Source organism: Bos javanicus, chromosome 18 (assembly GCF_032452875.1).
Source record: "Bos javanicus breed banteng chromosome 18, ARS-OSU_banteng_1.0, whole genome shotgun sequence".
NCBI classification, from domain to species: domain Eukaryota; kingdom Metazoa; phylum Chordata; class Mammalia; order Artiodactyla; family Bovidae; genus Bos; species Bos javanicus.
The window spans coordinates 16137117-16163448 of record NC_083885.1 but is presented as its reverse complement, the minus strand read 5'-3'; the positions used below and the strand labels follow the sequence as shown (position 1 = coordinate 16163448).

The 26332-nt window shown below is 37.5% G+C and overlaps 1 protein-coding gene across 3 annotated transcripts in view; it reads right to left on the bottom strand.

The window, feature by feature from the left end:
• The window catches only part of PHKB (phosphorylase kinase regulatory subunit beta), a 229590-nt gene that overhangs the window by 137128 nt on the left and 66130 nt on the right, over positions 1 to 26332 (bottom strand). For all 3 annotated transcript variants that reach the window (XM_061385923.1, XM_061385924.1, XM_061385925.1), the window contains one exon: positions 15197 to 15312. In XM_061385923.1, the coding sequence (XP_061241907.1) occupies positions 15197 to 15312 (116 nt within the window). The remainder of the gene's footprint in view (positions 1 to 15196; positions 15313 to 26332) is intronic.

Here is a 26332-nt window from a genome sequence, read left to right as displayed (position 1 = left end):
CATGAACCACAGCACACCAGGCCTCCCTGTCCATCACCAACTCCCGGAGTTTACCCAGACTTATGCCCATTGAGTCGGTGATGCCATCTAACCATCTCAGCCTCTGTTGTCCCCTTCTCCTCCTGCCCTCAGTCTTTCCCAGCATCAGGGTGTTTCAATAAGTCAGTTCTTCGCATGAGGTGGCCAAAGTTTCAGCTGCAACATCAGTCCTTCCAGTGAACATCCAGGACTGATCTCCTTTAGGATGGACTGGTTGGATCTCTTTGCAGTCCAAGGGACTCTCAAGAGTCTTCTCCAACACCACAGTTCAAAAGCATCAATTCTTCAGTGCTCAGCTCTCTTCATGGTCCAAGTCTCACATCCATACATGACCACTGGAAAAACCATAGCCTTGACTAGATGAACCTTTGTTGACAAAGTAATGTCTCTGCTTTTTAATATCCTGTCTAAGTTGCTCATAACTTTCCTTCCAAGCAGTAAGTGTCTTTTAATTTCATGGCTGCACTCACCATCTGCAGTGATTTTGGAGCCCAAAAAAATAAGTCAGCCACTGTTTCCACTATTTCCCCATCTATTTGCCATGAAGTTATGGGACTAATTTTAAAAAATCACTCATCATATCTAGAACCAGAACTATTCAAAATGAATAAAATCTATCTATCTGTATCAATACATACTTATACTGAGACAAGAGAGATGTGAAAATTAACAAAGACTTTAAAGCAGCTGTGATGAAAAGGCTTCAGTGAGCAATTATGAGTATGAGTGAAACAAATGAAAAGAAAAAGGCTCAGCTATGAAATAGGAAATCTCAGCAAAGTCTTTAGAACTGAAAAATACAATAATCAAAACAAAAAGCTTAGTGAACAGGATGAAGGAGACAGAAGAAAGAATAGCTAACCTGAAAGATAAAACAATAGAAATTATCTAGTCTGAACAAAAGAGAGAAAATAGACTTAACAAAACAAATAAAGAGAATCTCAGAGACCTGTGGGAGTTTAACAAAGGTTTATCATTCATGTCACTGGACTTACTGAACAACAGGAAAAAAAAAAAAAGGACAGAGCTTTAAAAAAAAAAAAGCATCTGAAACAATGGCAGAAAATTTCTCAGTTAGCAAGTGACAAAAAGCTAAGTGAAACTCAAACAAAATAAAATAAAAATACCCTTTCAGGACACATCATAACTTCTAAAAACTAAAGAAAAATCTTGACAGTATCCAAAGAAAACATGTCTACAGGGGAAAAGCAATTAAATAACAGTGAACTGCTTATAAAAAAACAAAACCCAAAACCCCACAAAGCTAAAAGAATGTGACATAAGAGATTTTAAGCATTAAAAGAAAGAACTGTCAACCCAAAATCTTATACCAGTAAATATATTCTGTATATTTATTTATTTAAGCAAGACATTCCCAGATGAAGGAAAAGTAAGAGGTCTGTCATAAGCAGATTTACCCTAAAAATATGGAAGTAAGTTCTCAAAACAGAAAGGAAATGCTAGATAGTTAGAAAATGGTAAATAAAATTACTGGCAAATACAATAGGCTTTTATCCTGTTGAGTTTTATTTTTTTTACTCTATTTTTAATTTAAATTTATTTATTTTAATTAGAGGCTAATTACTTTACAATATTATATTGGTTTTGCCATACATCAACATGAGTTTTATAAATTATGTTTGATAGTTACAGCAAAAGTTATAACACTGTGGTTCTAAATGTATATGGAGGAAATATTTAATATAATTAGATTATAAATGGGGGAGGGTAACAAAACACATATGAAGGTAAAGTTTCTATAATCCCTCTACCTGATAAAATGATGACATTAATACACTGAGTACATATGTGTATATAATAATACCTAGAGCAACCACTGAAAAGCCATAAAAAAGATCATTCAAAACCGGTATAGATAATGTTTTAGAACAGGAAGGTAGGAAAAAGAAAACAGAGAAATGAAAAAAAAAAAAAGAGAGAATAAATACAAAAATAAAATGGCAAATGTAAACCAAAACATATCAATAATTACATTCAACGTAAAAGTCTAAACATGGCAATTAAAGATTGGCAGAGTTGACATAAAAACATGACCCAACTGTATACAAGAAACTCTTTTTGAATATAATAATGTAGACAGGTTGAAAGTAAAAGGATTTAAAAAAGAAGTATCATGTAACCATCAATCTCAAATGAAAGCATATTTTCAAGTCCCAACCCAAAGAGACAGTATTTGGAGATGGGGCCTTTGGAAGGTAATTAGGCTTAGATTAGGTCATGAACTAGGTCATGAATGTGGAGCCCCTATGAATGATGGAATTAGTATGCCTGAGTCACACAGCATGTGGGATCTTAGTTCCCTCACCAAGGATGGAACCATGCCCTCTACAGTGAAAGCATGGAGTCTTAATCCCTGGACCCCCAGGGAAGTCCCAGGATTAGTATTTCTTTAAGAAGAGAGACCACAGAGCTTGCTTTGTCTCCCTCTCTGTCATGAAAGGACATGGCAAGAAGGTGATGATCTGTAAATCAGAAGAAAGTCCTCACCAGAGAACAGAGATGTCTGGCAACTTGATCTTGGACACTTTAGACTCCAGAATATATAAATTCCTGTTGTTTAAGCTTCCCAGTCTATGGTACTTTTTTTTTAGCAGGACAAATCAATGAATACAAGTCTATATAACAGGAGTATACATTTTTTTTTTCAAGTGCTCACATCAACATCAAGAGATCCTATCTTGGCCATAAACAAAATCTCAAGACTATAAAAGAACTGAAATCCTACTGTACTCTTTAATCACAATGGCATCAAACTAGAATCAATAATAGAACAACAACAGGTACATCTGCCAACACTTGTAAAGAAAACAATATATACCTGTCTACATAATCCACATGAATGAAAGAAGAATCTCAAGTGAAATAAAAAATACAATGAATAGAATGAAAATGAAAATATAACATCAAAATTTATGTAGTATAACTAAAGTAGTACTAAGGGAAATTTACAGAACTAAATGTATGTATTAGGAAAGAGAAAAGCCTCAAATCAATTATCTAATCCCAATGTAATTGAAGCCAGAAAAAGAGCAAAATAAACCTGAAGCAAACAGAAGGAAATAACACCGATAACAGAAAACAATAACAATTGATACACCCACACCCACACACACACAAAAAAAAAACAGAAAAAAATCAGTGGAACAAACAACTGATCTTTAAAGGGCTAAAGAAAATTGACAGAAGCCTGACAAAGATATAAGACACAAATGACCAATATTAGGCATACAACAGGAGATAACACTACAGACATTGTAGGTATCAAAAGGATAATGAGCAAATACTCTGAACAATTCAACATACATAGATTAAAAGGAATGAATCAATTCCTGGAAAAGCACAAACTTATCACTACTCACTCAATATGAAATAATTTGAATAGCCCCATTACTGTTAAGAAGTTGAATCCATAATTTTCAAATGGTCAAGAAAAACCCTTTCCATACCTATATGATTTCATTGAAGAAATCTATCAAACATTTAAAGAAAAACTGACACCAATTCTACACAATCTCTTCCAGAAAATAGAGGGGGAAAATAACACTTCAGAGTTCATTTAATTGAAGCTAGCATTACTCTGAAACTCCAGTACTTTGGCCACCTCATGCAAAGAGTTGACTCACTGGAAAAGACTCTGATGCTGGGAGGGATTGGGGGCAGGAGGAGAAGGGGACGACAGAGGGTGAGATGGCTGGATGGCATCACCGACTCGATGGACATGAGTTTGAGTGAACTCCGGGAGTTGGTGATGGACAGGGAGGCCTGGCGTGCTGCAATTCATGGGGTCACAAAGAGTCAGACACGACTGAGCGACTGAACCAAATTGAAGCTACCACTACAGAGTAAAGTGAAAAATAGTGATAACACCAAATGCTGGCAAAGATTCAGAGAATGACATCATACATTGCTAGTAGGAATGTAAAGCAATATGGGACTCTCAAAAATAGTCTTGCAGTTTCTTTAAAATCTAAACATGTAACTACCCACCAACTGAACTACTGGACATTCATCCCAGATAAGGTCATAGTCATTTACAACTATGTTTTCTTCTAAGAGTTTTATAGCTTTAGTTCTTACTATAGGTCATTGATCCTTTTCCAGTTAATTTTTGTATTATATACTGCACAAAGGAGGGACCCAAATTCATTCTTTTGTATCCAGTTGTCCCAGCACCATTTGCTAAAAAGACTATATTCTTCTCTATCAATTATCCTTGCAACTTTGTCAAAATCAACTGACCATACATGTATGGGTTTCTTTCTAGATCATCAATTCTACTGCACTAATATCTGTATCTCTTGTTATACTTGTACCACACTATTTAATTATTGTAGCAGATTACTGTAACTATAGGAAGCTCATTACTGTAGTAAATTTTGAAGTTGCAAAGTGTGGATCCTCCAACTTTGTTCTTTATCAAGCGTTGTTTTGGCTATTCTGAGTCCCCTGCATCTCCATGCAAATTTTAGGATTAGTCTGTCAAATTCTAAAAAAAAAAAAAAAAAAGATTTCTGAGATGGATTACACTGAACACCCCTGGAGTAGGAAATGGCAACCCATTTCAATATTCTTGCCTGGGAAATTCCATGGACAGAGGAGCCCGGTGGTATAGCGCTATAGTCCATGGGGTGGCAGAGAGTCAGATGTGACTGAGCACACACTGAACACAGGATATCTTTCCATTCTTGTATGTGTTCTTTAATTTTTTTCAACAATATTTTATTGTTTTTGATGTACAAGTCTTGCATTTCTTTTTTTAATCCCCTCTACTTTTAAAGTGAGGAATCTTAAGTTCTGAGAGATTGAATGTAAGTGACTTTCAAATGCATCCTTATTTTCTCTTTGGTGAAAACTCTGTTCCCTACTACAATATATGCAGACCATTTTACCCTGGTTCTCAAGAACAACTAAGCAAATGATCTGGCATTGTTTCCCAGGTGACCCTAGTGATGAAGAACTCACCTGCCAATGGAGGAGATCTAAGAGATGTGGGTTTGATCCCTGGGTCTGGAATATCCCTGGGAGGAGAGCATGGCAACCTACTCTAGCATATTTTGCCTAAAGAAACCCATGGACAGAGAAGCCTGGAGGGCTATAGCCCAAAGAGTCACAAAGAGTCAGACAAGACTGAAGCAACTTAGCACGCACACACTGTTGACTCAAATCTGCAGTCCAGCATTTCACTTTCACTGAAGAAGTACCTCACACTTCCACAGGTTGAACAAATTTCAAAACAATCCACATGGTACTTGCTAGTATACTTTAGAGAAGGGGCATGGTCTCTTTTCATAGCCAAAGTCACTTTAGAGAAATGACAAGGCCTACAACCTGGAGGAAAAAAGTCCAAATGAAGAGTATGTGCTAGTTTAAAATATGTCTGCCAAATCTTTGCCTTCTATCAAAAGGTGGAGTCTAATTCCCCTCACTTATCTTATTGACTCTAACAGATAGGATGTAGTGAAAGTTATGCTGCATGATTTCCAAAGCTAAGTCATAAAAAGATACAGCTTCCACCTGGCCTGTGGGTTTTGGGATACTGAACCTTGGAACCTAGCTACCACAATGTGCAGAATCTGTATGGAAAAACTTCATATAGGTCTTCCTGCTGAAGTCCCAGTCAACACTCTGATACCCAAGTAAGGAAGTCTTCAAAGTTGACTCTAGCCCCAGCCACAACTGATGGCATGAACATGAGACCCTAAGGATGAACCACCATAGTTAGCCTAGTCAACCCCCTGAACCATGAGAGTTAACAATAGTAAAAGATTGTTGTCTTGCTGTTTTATGCTTCTAAGTTTGGGATGCGTTACTTGAAACAGTAGGTAGCAAGAAAAGAACCTAAGGCAGGTTTCTTACCGTACATGCACCCAGCACAATCATACCTAGCCTTGAATAGTCCAAATGGAAACCAAACAGTACCTGCATAAGAATTTTAATTTCTTAGAACCTAAGGGTTAGAAGAGCCATAGGAATCATATACTCTGACAATGCACGCAGAAACATCGCTGCCAATTGATTTTATTGCTTAAGGACGTGTTCTCAATGCCCAGGGAGCTCTCCCTTAGTCCCCAGTGCACAAGGTTCTAGGTTTAAAAACGGTGCAGAAAGACAGCGGAGGGATGAACGTGGAAACTGTCCTCTAAATAAGGCAATACAAAAGAAAGAAACATTGGATCTGGATTATAGTAAAGGTCAAGTTCTCACCATTTCAATTTTCTTTACCAATGCAATTGGTTGAATAACTGGACTTAATTGAAATTCACAAATATGTTAATTCATTATTGACTGGTTATTTAAATCTTTGGCAACAGCAAGCTATTTATGTGACTATTACCAACAGAGCATTCACCAATTTGGTTCTTTAAATGTGTTACCTTACATTTACTTACAGGAACTAAAATAAAGTGTTTACCTGGGAGATAGTTTTTAATAAGGTGATTTATTGCATAAATGAAAGCTTCTCTAGAAAAGATAATGGGTTTGGACTAGGTGATTTAAAACCCACCATGGAATCCAAAAAATTAACTGGCAAGCGTGGAAATTAAATTCACAATCTCATATTCATTAACATTATGCTTTAACTCCCTGAGGTGCCCAATCATACTTCCTGAAAAAAAAAAAAAGACTTTACAGTACTATGGTTTTAATAGATGTTCATGAATTGTTCACTACAGGAAAAATACATAAAATGAAGCAGAATGGATGGATAACTGCCTGTATTATAGCTCAATGACTAGAACATCAGAAATGACTTAAGAAGGGTAAGTAGTTACTTTAAATAACAAGTACTATATGAAATAAAATGGTCACCAAAAGAATCTTAAACTGAGTAAAGTGGTGCTATGATGGTTACTTATCAGATATTTTAGCGATAGCCTTCTTTATTGGAAAAGCCTAGAGAATAGAATATAAAATTGTATTCCTCCCTACAAAACCCCAATAATCTTTCCTTCTGGATATATATCTATTATGGGCTTCCCTGATAGCTCAGTTGGTAAAGAATCCACTTGCAATGCAGGAGACTCCAGTTCGATTTCTGGGTTGGGAAAGATAGCCTACCCACTACAGTATTCCTGGGCTTCCCTTGTGGCTCAGCTGGTAAAGAATGTGCCTGGAAGGTGAGAGACCGGGGTTTGATCCCTGGGTTGGGAAGATCCCCCGGAGAAAGGAATGGCTATCCACTCCAGTATTCTGACTTGGAGAATTCCATGGACTGTATGGGGCTGCTAGGAGTCAGACACGACTCAGCAACTTTCACTTTCATATGTATAATAATCTTTCCATTTGGGCATTGTTGTTCAGCTGCTAAATCGTGGTTCAGCTGCTAAGTCATGTCTGACTTTGCAACCTCATGGACTATACAGTACACCAGGTTTTCCCTGTTCTTCAGTATTTCCCAGAGTTTGCTCAAATCATGTCCACTGAGTCAGTGATGCCATCCAACCATCTCATACTCTGTCGTTCCCTTCTCCTCCTGCCCTCAATCTTTCCCAGCATCAGGGTCTTTTCCAACAAGTCGGCTATTCGCATCAGGTGGCCAAAGAACTGGAGCTTCAGCTTCAGCATCAGTCCTTCCAATGAATATTCAGGGTTGATTATATATCTGTATTACTATGTTATTACAACTTTCCTTTTTGCTTTCCAATAGCCAAAAAATTTAAAGTTAGGTTTGAGATTCAATTCATATTTTATAGAGGACTCATCTCTTCTCCACCTGTAATGCAGGAGACCCCAGTTTGATTCCTGGGTCAAGAAGATCCCCTGGAGAAGGGACAAGCTACCCACTCCAGTATACATGGGCTTCCTTGGTGGCTCAGACAGTAAAGAATTGGCCTGCAATGAGGGAGACCTGCGTTTGATCCCTGGCTTGGGAAGATCCCCTGGAGGAGGGCATAGGGACCAACTCCAGTATTCTTGCCTGGAGAATCCCCATGGACAGAGGAGCCTGGAGGGCTACAGTCCATAGGGTTGCAAAGAGTCAGACATGACAGAGTGACTAAGTGCAGCTCATTTTCTTCTCCAAAACAGTTTTGGCTTAAAGTGTTTAAAGGTAGCCCCAAGGAGTAAAAACAGCCTTACTTAAATGAGGAAGGGAAATTTTTAAATTAAAATACTGAATTTAACGTGAACAGCTAAAAAGACCACCTGGATATGTAACTCTGGGGATTAAGAATTAGTGTTATACTTTTTGCCTGTGGATACCACTGAGTAAGCATCATTGACGTCTTCCCCCTCCACTGCCACCATGTCTAAGTCAAAGCCTCTCAAAGAGCCTGAACAGCTGTGGAAGCTCTTCATCAGAGGACTGAGCTTTGAAACAAATGCTGAGAGTCTGAGGAGCCATTCTGAGCAATGGGGAACACTCACAGACTGTGTGGTAATAAGGAAGCCAAACACCAAGTGCTCCAGAGGCTGCGGGTTTGTCACACATGCCTCTGTAGAGGAGGTGGACACAGCCATGAATCCAAGGCCACACAAGGTAGATGGAAGAGTTGTGGAACCTAAGAGACCGTCTCAAGAGAAGATTCTCAAAGAGCTGGTGTCCACTTAACCATGAAAAAGATTTTTGTTGGTGGCATTAAAGACACTGAAGAACATTACCTGAGAAATTTTTTTTTTTTTTTACCTGAGAAATTATTCACAATAGTAGAGGAAAACTGAAGTGACTGAAATCATGACTGACCGAGGCAGTGGCAGAAAGAGAGGCTTTGCTTTTGTAACCTTTGATGACCATGATTCCATAGACAATACTGTCATTCAAAAATACCACATTGTTAATGGCCACAACTGTGAAGTGAGAAAAGCTCTATCAAGGCTTGCCTAAGCAAGAGATGGCTAGTGCTTCATCCAACCAAAGAGGCCAAAGTGGTCTGGAAACTTGATGGCAGCCATGGTGGTGGTGGATATTGGTGGCAGCGGGGTGGCTATAACAGGTTTGGTAATGATAGAAGCAATTTTGGAGGTGGCGGAAGCTACAATGATTTTGGCAATTACAACAATCTATCTTCAAATTCTGGACTCATGAAAGAAGGAAACTTTGGAGGCAGAAGTTCTGGCTCCTATGGTGGTAGAGGCCAATACTTTGCCAAACCAGGAAACCAAGGTGGCTATGGTGGTTCCAGTAGCAGCAGTACCTATGACAGTGGGAGAAGGTTTTAATTACTGCCAGGAAACAGAGCTTAGCAGGAAAGGAGAGCCAGAGAAGTGATAGGTTACAACAGATTTGTGACCTCAGCCAAGCACGGTGGTGGCAGGGCCTAGCTGCTACACAGAAGACATGTTTTAGACAACACTCATGTTATGAGCAAAAACCTTGGGGACTGTATTTGTGATTAATTGTGTAATTGGTTATTTTAGTTTCTGTTTTATGGAAAGTATAAAGTATTTCAATAAAGGGTTTTAATGTAGCTTTTTTTTTTTTTTTTTGCTGTTGATTGCTAAATGTAATAGTCTAATCATCATGCTGAATAAATACGTTTTTTTAAAATGTGCTGTGTAAAGTTAATCTACTCTGAAGCCATTTTGGTAAAGTATCCCAACAGTGTAAAGTCAGAATTCTTTCAGGGTGATGCCAGGTTCCACTCAAATTTATTTACAACCTGCTTTGGTAGAGAAGCTTTTGTCTTCAGAACCTTGTTGTAGTTGAACTGACAGTTACTGTGTTGTGACCTGGAGTTCACCTTTAAAAGAGTCACCCATGCAAAGTCATGGAGTTTTTTGGTTATTAATGACTGCTGGCACATCCTATGCAATATATCTAAATTGAATCATGGTACCAAATAAAGTTATAGATGGGAATGAAGCTTGTATATCATCCATTATCAGGTATAATCAATACAAAATTTAATATCTTCAAAAAAAGAATTTCTGTTATAATAAATAGGTAACTAATACATGAAGGAAAATGAAATTAAATCAAATAATATTAATATAAGATTCTGAAATGTAAGGAAATTTATTAAAAGACTTAGAGAATAAACAGAAGAAAAAAGGAGAATTTAGTGCTAGACACCCTAGGAGAAACTAAAAGGAGTATGTTGTTCAAGGAAAAGTCAGATCAACAGAAAAATCAGGAGAGCAGGGAATGGTTCCTCAGGAAACATTCAGTTACACTGAGTTTGGAGCAATGGTTTCTTTTACCAAATCCTAAAGAGGACGAGGATGCTGCAAGAAATGGGTTAAATGGTTAAATGTAATGAGATCACTTTTTAGAAAAAAGTTCTGAAGCTTATCTAAGAAAGGCTAAATAATTCAAGAATTTGGACTAAAACAGATACAGGCAAACCTGGGGCTGAAAAGGGCAGATTAGGAAGCGAATGACAAAGGCATTAGGCTAAATCAAGCTTTACTGATTGCTAAGCAAAGATATCCTTGAAACTTAGCAAAACGTCACCAAGGTGATACACCTTGCTGTTCTTTCAAACTTTAGGAAAACTTTTTAAGACATTAAACTACAACATGATACAGTAAAAATCACCTAGAGCCAGACATCCTGGAATGGGAAGTCAAGTGGGCCTAAGCAAGCATCACTACAAACAAAGCTAGTGGAGCTGATGGAATTCCAGTGGAGCTATTTCAAATCCTGAAAGATGATGCTGTGAAAGTGCTGCACTCAATATGCCAGCAAATTTGGAAAACTCAGCAGTGGCCATCGGACTGGAAATGGTCAGTTTTCATTCCAATCTCAGAGAAAGGCAGTGCCAAAGAATGCTCAAACTACCACACAATTGCACTCAAATCACACGCTAGGAAAGTAATGCTCAAAATTCTCCAAGCCAGACTTCAGCAATACGTGAACTGTGAACTTCCAGATGTTCAAGCTGGTTTTAGAAAAGGCAGAGGAACCAGAGATCAAATTGCCAACATCTGCTGGATCATCGAAAAAGCAAGAGAGTTCCAGAAAAACATCTATGTCTGCTTTATTGACTATGCCAAAGCCTTTGACTGTGTGGATCACAATAAACTGTGGAAAATTCTCAAAGAGATGGGAATACCAGACCACCTGACCTGCCTCTTGAGAAACCTATATGCAGGTCAGGAAGCAACAGTTAGAACTGGACATGGAACAACAGACTGGTTTCAAATAGGAAAAGGAGTATGTCAAGGCTGTATATTGTCACCCTGCTTATTTAACTTCTATGCAGAGTACATCATGAGAAACGCTGGGTTGGAAGAAACACAAGCTGGAATCAAGATTGCTGGGAGAAATATCAATAACCTCAGATATGCAGATGACACCACCCTTATGGCAGAAAGTGAAGAGGAACTCAAAAGCCTCTTGATGAAAGTGAAAGAAGAGAGTGAAAAAGTTGGCTTAAAGCTGTCTGATACATATATGCATGACATTGAAAGTAAATTCTAAGATTATCACACACAAAAAAAGAAAAGTTATTTATTTCTTTTTATTGAATATATATGACAGGATGGATACTAACTAAATGTATTGTGGTAAGCATTTAACAATATATGTAAGTCAAAGCTTTATATTGTACACCTTAAACTCATAGAGTGATTTTGTCAATTACTATATCTCAATAAAAGTAGAGAGTCTACAGAAAAAAAAAAAAAAAAAAGCTCAACATTCAGAAAACGAAGATCATGGCATTTGGTCCCATCACTTCATGGGAAATAGATGGGGAAACAGTGGAAACAGTGTCAGACTTTATTTTTGGGGGCTCAAAAATCACTGCAGATGGTGACTGCAGCCATAAAATTAAAAGACGCTTACTCCTTGGAAGAAAAGTTATGACCAACCTAGATAGCATATTCAAAAGCAGAGTCATTACTTTGCCAACAAAGGTCCGTCTAGTCAAGGCTATGGTTTTTCCAGTGGTCATGTATGGCTGTGAGAGTTGGACTGTGAAGAAAGCTGAGCGCCGAAGAATTGATGCTTTTCAACTGTGGTGTTGGAGAAGACTCTTAAAAGAGTCCCTTCGACTGCAAGGAGATCCAACCAGTCCATTCTAAAGGAGATCAGCCCTGGGATTTCTTTGGAAGGAATGATGCTGAGGCTGAAACTCCAGTACTTTGGCCACCTCATGCAAAGAGTTGACTCTGATGCTGGGAGGGATTGGGGGCAGGAGGAGAAGGGGACGACAGAGGATGAGATGGCTGGATGGCATCACTGACTCAATGATGTGAGTCTGAGTGAACTCTGGGAGTTGGTGATAGACAGGGAGCCCTGGCGTGCTGCGATTCATGGGGTCGCAAAGAGTTGGACACGACTGAGCGACTGAACTGAACGAACAGTAAAAATAACTTTGGATTTTGAAGCTGTCCACTCGGAATTCAGTTCTGGCTCAATTACCTTTTGTATTGTATCACTTAAGGAATGGAGGGGGTAAAAAATCACAAAGTCTTCTAAACTTAAGTTTCCTCCTGTGTAAAAAGGCAGTAATGCTTCCTGCCTGGACTAAATAAAACTTACCCTGTAACTGTAGTGCCAGGGTTTAAAATCACTACAGAACCACTGGGCATGGATGCTGAAGGGGAAGCCTCTATGCTTAGAACACTATGTGTATGGGTTTTCGGGACCCAGGGCAGTAATCATTTTTGACCAAGATGCAGTTTAGAAGGGACGTGCACTGTGTGTGGCAAAGGAGGAAAGGGACATTTACCAAGTCAGTGAGCACAAGACCCTAGTGATCGTCAAGGCAACAGATTGTGCTCTGAGTCCTGCTAAGGAGAACTGCACAGCACAGAGACAGAGATTGGCAAAGAAAGTTAGAAGGCAAAGGGCCATATGAGTACTTTTAGCAAGAATTACTATATACCATTTCAGGCTTTTCAAAATTATGAGAATAACTTAAGAATATAACAAGGATATCACATTAAGCAGTCCTTGGATCAGACCCAACTAGGCACTAGGATCAGATAATTAACTAGGATTGGATAGTTCTGGGAAGTCTTACAGTTATAGACTAAGGTTGGGACTTAATCCCTACTGGTAGCAGCTCTACATTCGACTCCTGGGCATAAGCACAGAAAGATACTGGCCTCCCACCACTACTGCCAACACTACATTCCATGAGAGCCATAGGGCTCAGGTCTCCTGCAGTTTCAAACTAGATACTGTGTCAGCAGAGGTGACAGATCTGAAACAGGCCTGTGAGTATCTGAGCTAAGAAGCATTGTGAAAAAAAAAAAATTTAAGTTATTTACAGCATTATACCATGGAAAATTAGAAGATGAATGTTAAATATATAAAATGCACCATCCAAAGCTAAATAGCAAACTTCATTTCCCATCCGTTTGATAATTGCTACAATTAAGGTTAATTTTGCATGCAAAAGGTAGCAAAGAACATCACTTAATGATTTTCCAAGACTTGAAATAAAATCCTTAATGATTCAATTTAAAGACTGGAACCTCAGTTACAGGAGAACAAGTTGGAGTCTCTCTTTTTTCACTGTTGTCGTTTAGTTAGTCCTGTCTGACTCTTTTGTGATCCCATGGACAGTAGCCTGCCAAAGGACTTCCCAACACCCTCACTTTCTAAGATTAATGCTAACTTTTACCCAAGAGTCTTTCTGAGTTTAACAGCTTTTATAAACAGAAAAAACTGTACTCTAAATATTTTATACCGAAAATGTCAGTGGGACCACACTGGCATATATTAAATAGTTATTAAAAAGCAGAAAGGGACCTGATAAATAACTACTGAAAAGGTAAATTTTTAAAAAATTACCTTTTCCAATCTTATAAACTTTCTGTCTTGAATTTGACTGATAATTTGAAATGCTGAGAACTTACAGCTGAAATATAATATTTTCTTGCTATATTTAGTATTTGCCTGAATTTAATGTCTGAATTATTTCTCTCCTTTATTGTCTTCCTTACACATTGTTACTATTCTACTCTGTATAAACATGCCTCATATGAATCATAAAACTTATAGAAAGTTGAATGTTAGTTGACCACAGTTAAATGAAAAATCCTTTTTATTTCAATCTTTGTTATTAAAGTATTCTTAAATGTGTGAGTGTACTTTCATTTCAATGTTTACTTATGCATTGTTCAAATGCTTTATAAATATCAATCATTACAACTTCATCAAGTAGAATGCATTATCATCTTCATTTTATACACGAGGAAAACTGAGGCAGAGACGTTATACAGCAAGTAATCTGGAGCAGATTTTAGTTTTCTAAATATCTTAAATCAACTTAATCTTTTTGTGTGTGATTAGTCCTTCTATTCTGGAGAAGTCAATGGCACCCCACTCCAGTACTCTTGCCTGGAAAGTCCCATGGACAGAGGAGCCTGGTAGGCTGCAGTCCATGGGGTCGCTAGGAGTCGGACACGACTGAGCGACTTCACTTTCACTTTTCACTTTCACGCATTGGAGAAGGAAATGGCAACCCACTCCAGTGTTCTTGCCTGGCGAATCCCAGGGACAGGGGAGCCTGGTGGGCTGCCGTCTATGGGGTCGCACAGAGTCGGACACGACTGAAGCAACTTAGCAGCAGCAGCAGCAGCAGTAAATATACTAGCGGGCAGTCCTTCTATTCAAAAAAGTTATTGAGCTGCAGATTCCTCTTAACCAGTGTTTCGTAAACTGTTTCTCTACTTCATTTAAGTCTCGATGATCTAAACTGACCTACAGCTGATAACCTTTAGATTATTAAACGTTTTAGTGTGAAATGGATAGGACTAACTGAGCTCTACTTTTTAGTTAAAACAAAATATAAAGGGTGTGAGTATGTCTTGTTGGGATAAAAATCAGCTCTATAACACAAAAAGGAATTTTAGATGCGATGCATTTACAACTGCTGTTTGGCAATTTTAATGTACTTGACCTTTCAAACAGTGTCATTTAAAAGAGGAAAAAGAAAATGACTTGGTTGAACAGAAAGGTCAAGTCTTAGACTGAATACTGATATGCATGTCCTGACACGTTGTGAAGCTGGCAAAAACACTCATATGCTCTTTTCCTGCATCTGTTAATGGGTACTGAGAGGAGACTCTTCCTTTAATTTTAAGTGAATTTCACTTGAATTATATTAATATGTAGAAAAATAGAGAGATGAAAACTACACAGAAACCAAAGTTCCAACCTAGTTCTTTGATTTTTATTCACATTCCACACATTCAAATTAAAAATAGAAAACAAAACACTCAGAAATCGGCAAATTACCTCGAATGCAGCTCTGTGCTGCCATTATTATATTTGCTTCCTCTTTCCCAGACACCGAAGTCAGGCACCCGGTAAACTCTTTCTACACAAAATACAAGGTTCTGAATAAAAGAGACCTAAAAGAAAAAAAATGAAACATAAGGACACGTGAAATAACAGGACCTTTAGATACTGATATTCAGATAATAATACTTGGAATCTAAAATGTCAGATGTTAAATAAGTCTAAAACTTTTGAGATAAAAAGGTATTTCTCAGTTCTAAAATGAGTCAATCTCATGTTAGATCAACCTAGAGTCTTGAGTCTATTACTCCTAGAATCTAATCTTCCTCCTGCCTTTCCTATATAGCTATAAATACCCATTTTCACACACTGTAAAGCTTACAGTTCGAGATGGGCCCAACCAATAAGCTGGGAGTCACAGCTTTTATGTAAAGATTTCAGACATCTGATTAAATTTATATTTTCAATAGTAACTATGGAAAGCAAAGATTATAATCAGTTCTTACTTAATAAAAGTTTATTCATGTTAATAAAAACACTATCTTATGTGGGCTACTAGTCCTAATTACAGGGTTTTTAATTTAGTCATCATGTTTGATTCAATAGAGAAAAATGAATATGTGCACCTGCCTACCCTTTATCTCATTATCCCTTTTAAGTGGCAATACATATTCCTCCACCTCCACCCTACACACCTAATAAATAACATGTATGTACTTTTAAGAATGACACAATAATAACACTAAAAACCAAGGTAAGGTTCCATCAGCAGACTAGAAATGACAAATCATAGGAAGAGAGAAAGCAGTAGGAAAGAACTGATTGAGAAATCAGAGCAGAGGAAAGAAAACATAGCCTCTTAAAATGATTCTCCCCTGTCTCTAAGTCTCTAAGCCCAGAGTCAACAAATACATTGATCAAGAGTAGATTAGGAAGCAGTCTAACCTAGATCCTCTCACAAGGGATGAATGGCTGAGGCAGCTGAATCCATGACCTTTTCATTCTCAATCCCAACATAGAGGTATCTGCCCTCAGAGCCTAGAACGGCTCACACGTTTCAGTGAAGGAGAAAGCACGAGGATGCTGGAGCCTCACGGAAACATAACAGAGCCATCTAGGTTTCAAAACAAACACATCTATCCCATCACTTCTCTATCAAAGAATGGAGCATTACACGCCTCCAGTAAACTTTTTCTTACTTCAAATATTGGGGAGGGTCTTCCCAGCTTTCCCAGTTTCTTGTTACCTTACCTATTTCCCTGAGGTAATAAAAAACTTGGTGTACTTTCCTAAAACCAGGTGTCTTCGGTTTTCCCCTGGTCTTTAGAGTTATTCAGATTCTATAAAACTTATAGGAAATACTTTATACTTGTCAGGTCCCCAGGTTAAAAGCTTTGAAACCATCTAAATCCTCCTTCCTCTGATGACAAATTTCTCAAGTATATAGTCCATATATCTGCTTCTTTCCCATCTTAGGAGGATGTCAGGACCAAGACTGGAGAGACCCACAAGCAAAAACAGGTAATCATGGTTTCCTAGAGCAGAGACTCAAGAGCAGAAACTGCTAAGGAATTAGTGCTGGGGTATTAAAACCTGTACTATAATCGATGACTTGCTAGAAGCTCACTTAAAAACTCGTGAAAGTTAAAAAACGCCCAGGGGATCCAGTTTTAAGGGGGGGTCCCCACAATACTGTGAGGTTTACCTCCAAGAGCTCAATCAAGTTCCCATAGAAAATATCCTAGAAAAAATCCCCTCTGGTTTGCAGCAAGCAGAGAGGATAAGGAACAATTTTGAAATACACCAAAACATTCTGTTTTTCTTAAGACAGTCTTCGCTCACGGGAAACCCGTTAACCAAAGCCAGACCTGCTGGGCTATGAACCCTCCTGGGGTTATTACATAAATAAGGTACCCTATAACCTTTTCAAAACACACAAAAATTGATATCTAAAACTTATTTGGTCTTAAACCTTTCTTCAGATAAGGAATTATGGACCAGCATAACTTTTATGAACTCAGAAATAAATATTTCTTGTACTTCACACACATTTAATACTGTGCTTTAGTAAAGACTGGACACTTAGAGGAAATAAGCATTGGCTAGAACATGAAAATAAAGATCACAACCATTTCCAAGTCAGGGTATTTTATGTACTAATTTCAATTCTGACTCTAGTTTATGTACCTAATGTTGTTAGTCCTTTGCTCTGTCTTCACACCAATTTCTAATTTGTGCTACCTTGCTTTGAAGGCATATATCTTTTGGATACTTTTGGGGAAAAAAAACTGTAGAGAAAGATTTCTAATCTGAAACATGTTTTCTGTGGTATTTTCTGAATAAGTTTAGCTTATGTATAAAATAATAAATCAAATATCTGAAATAGTCTCAAAACAGATCTAAATGTCACTGAAATGTAATTACATTTGGGAGATAGTGAACTGGTGTAATGATGTGTTAACAGAAAATTCTTAATGGACTTCATAAAACTTAAGGTATATGCAGTAAAAAAAAAAAGTAACAAATTAGCAATTAAGATGGTCTCAAATTGATTATGCATTTCATCTATGTGAGCATGACTGTGTTGTTTATGGCCACCAAAAAAATTTAAACCTTATAAACCACAGGATAGTGGGGAAGTTAGTTCCACGGTGGCATTTATGGACCAAGGTTTCTTCCACCATTTACTCTATAATTCTCTGGGGGTTTTCTGAGGATGAGGGAAGGAGCAGGCAAGAGAAGAGAATTTACTTTTATCTACTATCCACACCAATTCATGTTTTCCTCAATTCACATTATCAGTCAAAATTTCTTCAAATACTGCCTTTCCTCAATTCTCTCTATCCTTTTCATCCTTGGACCTCATTCTATCAATTATTCTCAAACTTTCTTTCATATTTGCTATCTTTGGACATTCTGGATAATTTCCCAAGAATTATTTTCCAGTACATAAATTTTTTCTTCAACAATGTCCAATCTACTCTTTAATATGTTCATTAATGTTTTAGTTGTTCATATTTATCATTTCTAAAAATATTATTTCTCTCTAGTATATTTTTTATTCCAGCACTTCACCCAGCTAATTCATACTACATTTAAATATCAATCTCAATGAGGATATTTCCTGGAAGAAAAAAACCTCCTTGATTCCCTAAGTCTGGATGAAATATCTATCTTATTCATCATTTTACCCTAGCATCTATCATTGTTTCTTATACATAGAGGTTCTTCATGAAATATTTTAACAAAATTGGCATATAATTTACACATCTGTAAACACTGACAGAAAAGCCACTGATGAGTTATTCTTGTAACGATGTTATACTATTACAAGTTATAACTGCAGGCACATCCAGTTCTAAAGACCTTTCATCCAGAGATTTCAAAGAAAAGATAATTTACGTCATCCTAGTAAATATACTCGGAGAAGGCAATGGCACCCCACTCCAGTACTCTTGCCTGGAAAGTCCCATGGACAGAGGAGCCTGGTGGGCTGCAGTCCATGGGGTCACGAAGAGTCGGACACGACTGAACGACTTCACTTTCACTTTTCACTTTCATGCATTGGAGAAGGAAATGGCAACCCACTCCAGTGTTCTTGCCTGGAGAATCCCAGGGACGGGGGAGCCTGGTGGGCTGCAGTCTATGAGGTCGCACAGAGTCGGACACGACTGAAGCGACTTAGCAGCAGCAGCAGCAGCAGTAAATATACTAGCAGGCTGCTTGGCTCAGATGGTAAAGAATCTGTCTGCAATGCAGGAGACCTGGGTTCAATCCCTGGGTTGGGAAGATCCCCTGGAGAAGGGAGAAGACTACCCACTCCATCATTCTTGCACGGACAATTCCATGGACAGAGGAGCTTGGTGGGCTACAGGCCATGGGGTCACAAAGAGTTGGATATGATTGAGTGATTAACATCTTCACTTTTAGCAAATATACTGAAATAAATTACATAATCTATGCTAGTCCAGAATACTGCAACCAACTGAAAAATAATAGCCATTTTTCAATACTGTTATAAACCAAATAATACAACTTGATTTAAAATACCCATAAAGGCCTTTACAAATTTTTAAGTGAGCAAAGTAGAATTCTCATGATACAGTAAGCAGAAAAATACTAAACTCTTAAGATAACCCAGGCAGGCAATGTGGAGACACTGAATAAAAATAAAGGTATTTCAGAACTGGAAACCAATATCCTCAAAGAATGTTACTCACAAATCAAATACCTGAATGCAAAATTTAGCACCTCATCATTAGCGACTTCATTTCCACAGTAATTGAGAATCTGTGGCTAATAGTAACAGAATCAAAATGTACTAACGTTGTAGAACTATGATTAAGGAACAAAAGAGATAACAGGTTACTGCAAAGGTTATTCTGTCACACTGTGGAATATTAATGGCACTTTTATGTTTAACTCTTAATGAGAAATATAGGAAGATTATATATCCTAAAGTGAAAGTAAAGTCACTAAGTCATGTCCAACATCTTGCAAACAAATGAACCGTAGCCCACCAAGCTCCTCCATCTATGGGATTTTCCAGGCAAGAATAGTGAAGTGAGTTGCCATTTCCTTCTCCAGGGGATCTTCCTGACCCAGGGAAGATCCTTATGTATCTTAAGTAGCACTTAATTACATGGAAAAGGAACTGTTCAAAATTTTAGTTACTTTCTCATGGAAACTTACGTTACCATATGTAAAATAGATAGCTAACGGGAAATTGATATATGTCTCAGGAAACTCAAACAGAGGCTCTATATCAATCTAAAGAGGTGGCATGGGGAAGGAGATGGGAGGGAGGTTCAAGAGGGAGGGGATATATGTATACCTGTGGCTGATTTATTCTGACAGAAAACAAAATTCTGTAAAGCAATTATCCTTCAATTAAAAAATAAATATTTTTTTAAAAAAGAAAATAAAGGAAAAAAATTTAATTACTTTCAGAAGTTCTTGCTTTCCGCTTACAGTGTTGCTGTTGTTCAGTTGCACAGTCGTGTCTCTTTGTGACTCCATGGACTGCAGCACACAGGCCTCCCTGTCCTTCACCATCTCCTGGAGCTTGCTGAAACTCATGTTTACTGAGTCTGTGATGCCATCCAACCATCTCAGCCTCTGTCATCCCCTTCTCCTCCTGCTTTCAATCTTTCCCAGCATTAGAGTCTTTTCCAGTGAATTGGCTCTTCACATCAGGTAGCCAAAGAATTGGAGCTTCAGTCAGCATCAGTCCTTCCAATCAATATTCAGGATTGATTTCCATCCTTTGATCTCCTTATAGTGAGGGGACTCTCAAGAGTCTTTTCCAACACCACAGTTTAAAAGCATCAATTCTTCAGCACTCAGCTTTCTTTATGGCCCAACTCTCACATCTATACATGACTACTGGAAAAACCACAGCTTTGACTATACAGACCTTTGTGAGCAAAATGATGTCTCTGCTTTTTAACACACTGTCTAGGTCTGTCGTAGCTTTTCTTCCAAGGACCAAGTATCTTTTAATTTCAAGGCTGCAGTCACCAGCCATTTTGCAGTCACCAGTGATTTTGGAGCCCAAGAAAATAAAGTCTGTCACTACTTCCACTTTTTCCTCTTCTATTTGCCATAAAGTGATGTGACTGGAAGGCATGGTCTTAGTTTTTTGAATGTTGAGTTTTAAGCCAAGCTTCCTCACTCTCTTCTTTCACCTTGTTCAAGAGATTCTTTAATTCCTCTTTGCTTTCTGTCATAAGGATGGTTATCATCTTCATATCTGAGGTTATTGATATTTTTCTTGGAAACCTTGATTCTAGCTTGTGCTTCATCCAGCCCAGCATTTTGCATGATGTACTCTGCATATAAGTTAAATAAGCAGAGTGACAATATACAGCCTTGATGAACTTCTTTCCCAATTTGGAACCAGTCCATTGTTCCATGTGCGGTTCTAACTGTTGTTTCTTGACCTGCATACAGGTTTCTCAGGAGACAGGTAAGGTGGTCTGTTATTCTCATCTCTTTAAGAATTTTCCAGTTTGTTGTGATGCACACAGTCAAAGGTTTTGCCATAGTCAACGAAGCAAAAGTAGATGCTTTTCTGGAATTCTCTTGCTTTTTCTATGATCCAACAGATGTTGACAATTTGATATCTTGTTCCTCTGCCTTTTCTAAATCCAGCTTGTACATCTGGAAGTTCTTGGTTCATGTACTACTCTTGAAGCCTAGCTTGGAGGATTTTGAGCATTACTTTGCTAGCATGTGAAATCATTGCAATTGTGCAGTAATTTGAATATTCTTTGGCATGGCCATTCTTTGGCATTGCCCTTCTTATTTCAGATTATTACAGTAATTTGGACTAATTATGAAAGTTAAATTTTATGCTATAACTCAAAAATGATCACTCAAAATGTGCTTTACAGCAAACACAACAATGTATTTTTTTTCATTTCACCAATATGAATAAATTCTACTTCATAAGAAGTCATTTTACTGTTCAAAAGAAATCTTTTCTAAAATGGATACTTTCCAAGGAAGCAAGACATTCCTTATATGTAATTCTAAAGTAATTGTAACACTGTTTAACAGATTAAATATATTATTATAAAAATTACTGATATTATATTCCTTTCTTCTAACACTTCAAATAAAGAAGTAAATTCATATTAAGCAATGACCATTTTATGAATTTTAGATAACTTGTATTTTCCAGTAATAAGTAAAGAAGCCATTCCAGCTTGTTGTTGTTCTTGATTTGCTAAGTCATGTCCAATTCTTTGTGACCCCATGAACTGGAGCGCACCATGCTCTCCTGTCCTTCACCATCTTCCAGAGTCCTGCTTACTATGCCTCATAAAATTGTCATTTGAAAAACTTTATCAGCTTTACTACAGTAACAATTAGCACTTGTGAGTATGTCTGATGGTGACTCTATTTTTTATTTGGGTAAAGAAATCTGCACCAATATACTATAGTCACCATTATAATATATATATATTATCTTGAATTGAGAGGCTATCACAATAACAATTAAAAATCCATTTTAGTCCTATGACTACCATTTAAATATCCCATCTCTTCTATATCCTATCAAAACCACACAAGCAGGACTTCTCTGGTGGTCCAGTGGTTAAGAATCCACCTGCCAATGCAGGAGCCACAGGCTCTATCCCTGGTCTGGAAGGATGCCATGTGTCCTGGGGAAATTAAACCTATGCTTCACAACTACTGAAGCCCATGTGCCCCAGAATCCGTGTGTCACAACTACAGTGTCCACACCGAGAGCCTGTGTTCCCCAACAAGAGAAGTCACTGCAATGAGAAGCCCATGGACCACAGTGAAGAGTAGCCTGCTACAACTAAAGAAAACCCACACACAACAACGAAGACCCAGCACAGCCAAAAAGAAAGTTTAAAAACAAAAATTTATTAATTAATTAACTTAATGGAAAACACTTAAAAACCAAAACTAGCAAACAAAATTCAATTTTAAAAATTTCAGAAGATAAATATGAACCAGAAACAAATTTTTATGTGTGGGAAACATTTTTATTTGGTCAATAAACCATTATTTTTAACAATTCAGAGAGTGGCTTAGAAAAGAGATCAAGAGATCATCTATACCAAATATGTTTTTTCAGGTATGTCCATTTTTAGCAATGATCGGAAATCATTTATATTAATAAAAGATCTGCAAGGCCCTCTTTTCCAAATACTAAATAAAAAAAATCTGAATCCTCTCCAATGCCTGGAAATTCAGCTTAGATCACAGCAACCCAAACTAGGTATAGTACTTCAAAAAAGGTTTACCCATCTGTGAGTAATAATTTGCATATTAAATAACAAGTAATGATAATAAATCATAACAAAAAATCATAACAAGATACCTCTAAAATAACTTTAAAACAGTTTAAATTATATATACATAAGAATGACCGAGAGAGAGAGATGGATTATCATTTGAGGTATGAATAATGTGAAAGTTTTGAGAGAGAAAGAGAGCATGGGATGGGAGTGATATGTGGCACACAGAATGGTAGCACTGAGTTTGAGTTAAGACAGTGAATTTGACTGGACTAGTCTTCTACAGGACAATCTTCCACCAACAGGTCAACATTTTGTCTATTTTAAAATATCTGTATTTATCAGTGACTAAGTGACTAAACTGAACTGACTGACTGATCAATCTATATATTGGTTGTGTATATGGTTGGCTTGTTGTTCAGTCACTAAGTTGTGTTCAACTCTTTGTGACCCCATGGACTGCAGCACACCAGGCTTCCCTATCCTCTACCATCTCCCGGAGTTTGATCAAGTTCATGTCCATTGAGTCAGTGATGCTATCTAACCAACTCATCCTCTGCAGCCCTCTTCTCCTTTTGCCCTCTATCCTTCCCACTATCAGGGTCTTTCCCAATGAGTCAGCCCTTTGCATCAGCTGGCCAAAGTATTGGAGCTTCACCTTTAGCATCATTCCTGCCAATGAATATTTAGGAGATTTAGTTGATTTCCTTTAGGAGTGACTGGGTTGATCTCCCTGCTGTCCAAGGGATTCTTTTGAGTCTTTTCCAGCACCACAGTTCAAAAGCATCAATTCATATGTGCTCAGTTTTTTTTTATGGTCCAACTTTCACATCTGTACATGACTACTGGATAAACTACAGCTTTGAATATACAGACTTTTGTCAGCAAAGTGTTATCTTTGCTTTTTAATATACTGTCTAGGTTTGTCAAATCTATCGTTGGCTTGCTGCTGCTGCTGCTGCTAAGTCGCTTCAGTCGTGTCCGACTCTGTGCGACCCCATAGACGGCAGCCCACCAGGCTCCCCTGTTCCTGGGATTCTCCAGGCAAGAACACTGGAGTGGGTTGCCATTTCCTTCTCCAATGCATGAAAGTCAAAAGTGAAAATGAAGTCGCTCAGTCATCTGACTCTAGTGACCCCATGGACTGCAGCCCACCAGGCTCCTCCGTCCATGGGATTTTCCAGGCAAGAGTGCTGGAGTGGGGTGCCATCGTTGGCTTAGGAGGCATTAAATCTCTTTAAGACATGACCACCACCACAACAAAACAAAATGAGGTAAAATAGACTTTCTTTAATCAAGAAAAACTGAGTTATGGGGTGAGAGAAAAGGGTAAGAGAATATCTCAAGCAAAGTAATTTCCTGATTCTTATACACTTACACTGTGAAAACTCAACACACTGTAAATGAACAAGCAAAGAAAGCAAACAACCATGTACAATAAATAAGGTGGCTGATAGCCACACGTGGCTGACTGCCATCAACTAGTCCCAATTGAGATGAACTTTCAGGGTAAAAATTTTGAAGATCTACCACAACATAAAGAATATATAAAATATATCATTAATCATTTCTATTTATTACACATTAAAATAATGACATCATAGATATATTGCATTAAATATATTATTGAAATAAATTTCATCTGTTACTTTGATTTTAGCTACTAAAAATATTTAATTACATATGTGGCTCACATTCTATTTTGATTGGAGAGCACAACTATACAGACTGGAAAAAGAAATAAATGCTTTCCCCATCTGCCTGTTCAGCTGGAGGTGGCCTTACAATAGTTCTGACCAACAGGCCTAAGTTGATGTCTCTTGGGGACTTTTGGAAGGCTTTTGATGTTTCTGACAAAAACGGCTACTTCTGATTAAAAGTAGCTAATACATCAACTTTATCAACCTTCCCCTCTGCTTTCTGCCATGATGCCAGTAGTTAGAGGAGCCATTCTGAGATGATGAAGAGAAGAGAAACTAATGGACCAAGGAGCTAACCATTTCCAACATTGCATTATATGAGAAAAACAAGCACCTTTCATTTAAGCCACTGCAGTAATCCCCAACAGACATAGGATGAAACAGTCTATTATTTTATAATGAACTATGATGTTAGAAGGGCCAAGATGAAAGAAAAATTTCAGATATTCATATGACAAGCTTCATTAAATATGACAACCTTAAATTTATTCAATAACAGCCATATAGCCAAAAAAATTAAAAGCATTTCTATGTAATCACTTCATAGTTTTGTGTTAGTTTTTTAAAAAAGTCAGACACTAATTTGGACATAACCAAAAATTCATTGATTGTGAAATCAGTGAAGTGACAAGCAAATATCAAGGTAATAGCTGAATTCTAAGAACTTCTCAAATATACCATTAAAAATGAGTATAAATATTCAGCAAAACAAACTGTATATCAATACTACTGTTATAAAAGACACAATGCCTAAGCAAAGTCCTGGCTTACAATAGGTGTTCACTCAGTATTTGAGAATAAGTGAACAGTAGGCATTTAGTCCCACATTTCTGATACATGGTACAGAATCTCAGATGGCCACTAAATGTGCTGTTTACAGATGTTTAAATGTGATTAAATGTTTGCAGAATATTGGAGCTTCTTTTTTAAAAAACTGAGGTATAATTGATGTAACAATATTATATAAATATCAGATATACAATTGAGTTATTTTTTATTGCAGTTATAAAAATACATTAGGGTTAACTGAGTTTATAGAAAGAGTAAACTGCAGGATAAAAAGCTTTTGGGGGGAGTGAGGTATGAATAGAAAGTTACATTAAAAATAATCACAAATGGGAATTCAAGTCAGAGAATAGCAAAGATCTCAGAAAAACTAGTCATCCATAAAAGCAATAGGAATACTGACAAAAATCATACAAATCAACTTTTCCAGAACTCTGAAACTTAAACAAGAGCTTGTCACAATGCAAGGAGCATTAAATAAAGAAAAATGACTGAAATCTCATGTAAGTAGACTAAGCATAGGAATGTATTGAATTGCTTTATTTTCTATTCCCTCTCCCTTGCTTTATTGTAGCCTCATAGTAGTTGTGAAAATTAGCAGACTAAAGCCACCAGAAGGAACAAAAAAGGTATGGAACTCACCCAAATCACTGCCTTGGTAAACTGTCACTATTTGAAGAGTCTGACAGCTTCCTGGATACATTCACTCAGAGAGGTTTTCTTTAAATGATCTGACCTGGAGCTTGTACAATGCATACAGCCTTTCCCCTAGGCATATATTACATAGCTGCCTAGGCATAATGAGTGCAACAATTTAATATTTAAACTATCTAAAAACTTTCTTTTTAAAAGATGGGCCATGAGAAGTCCAC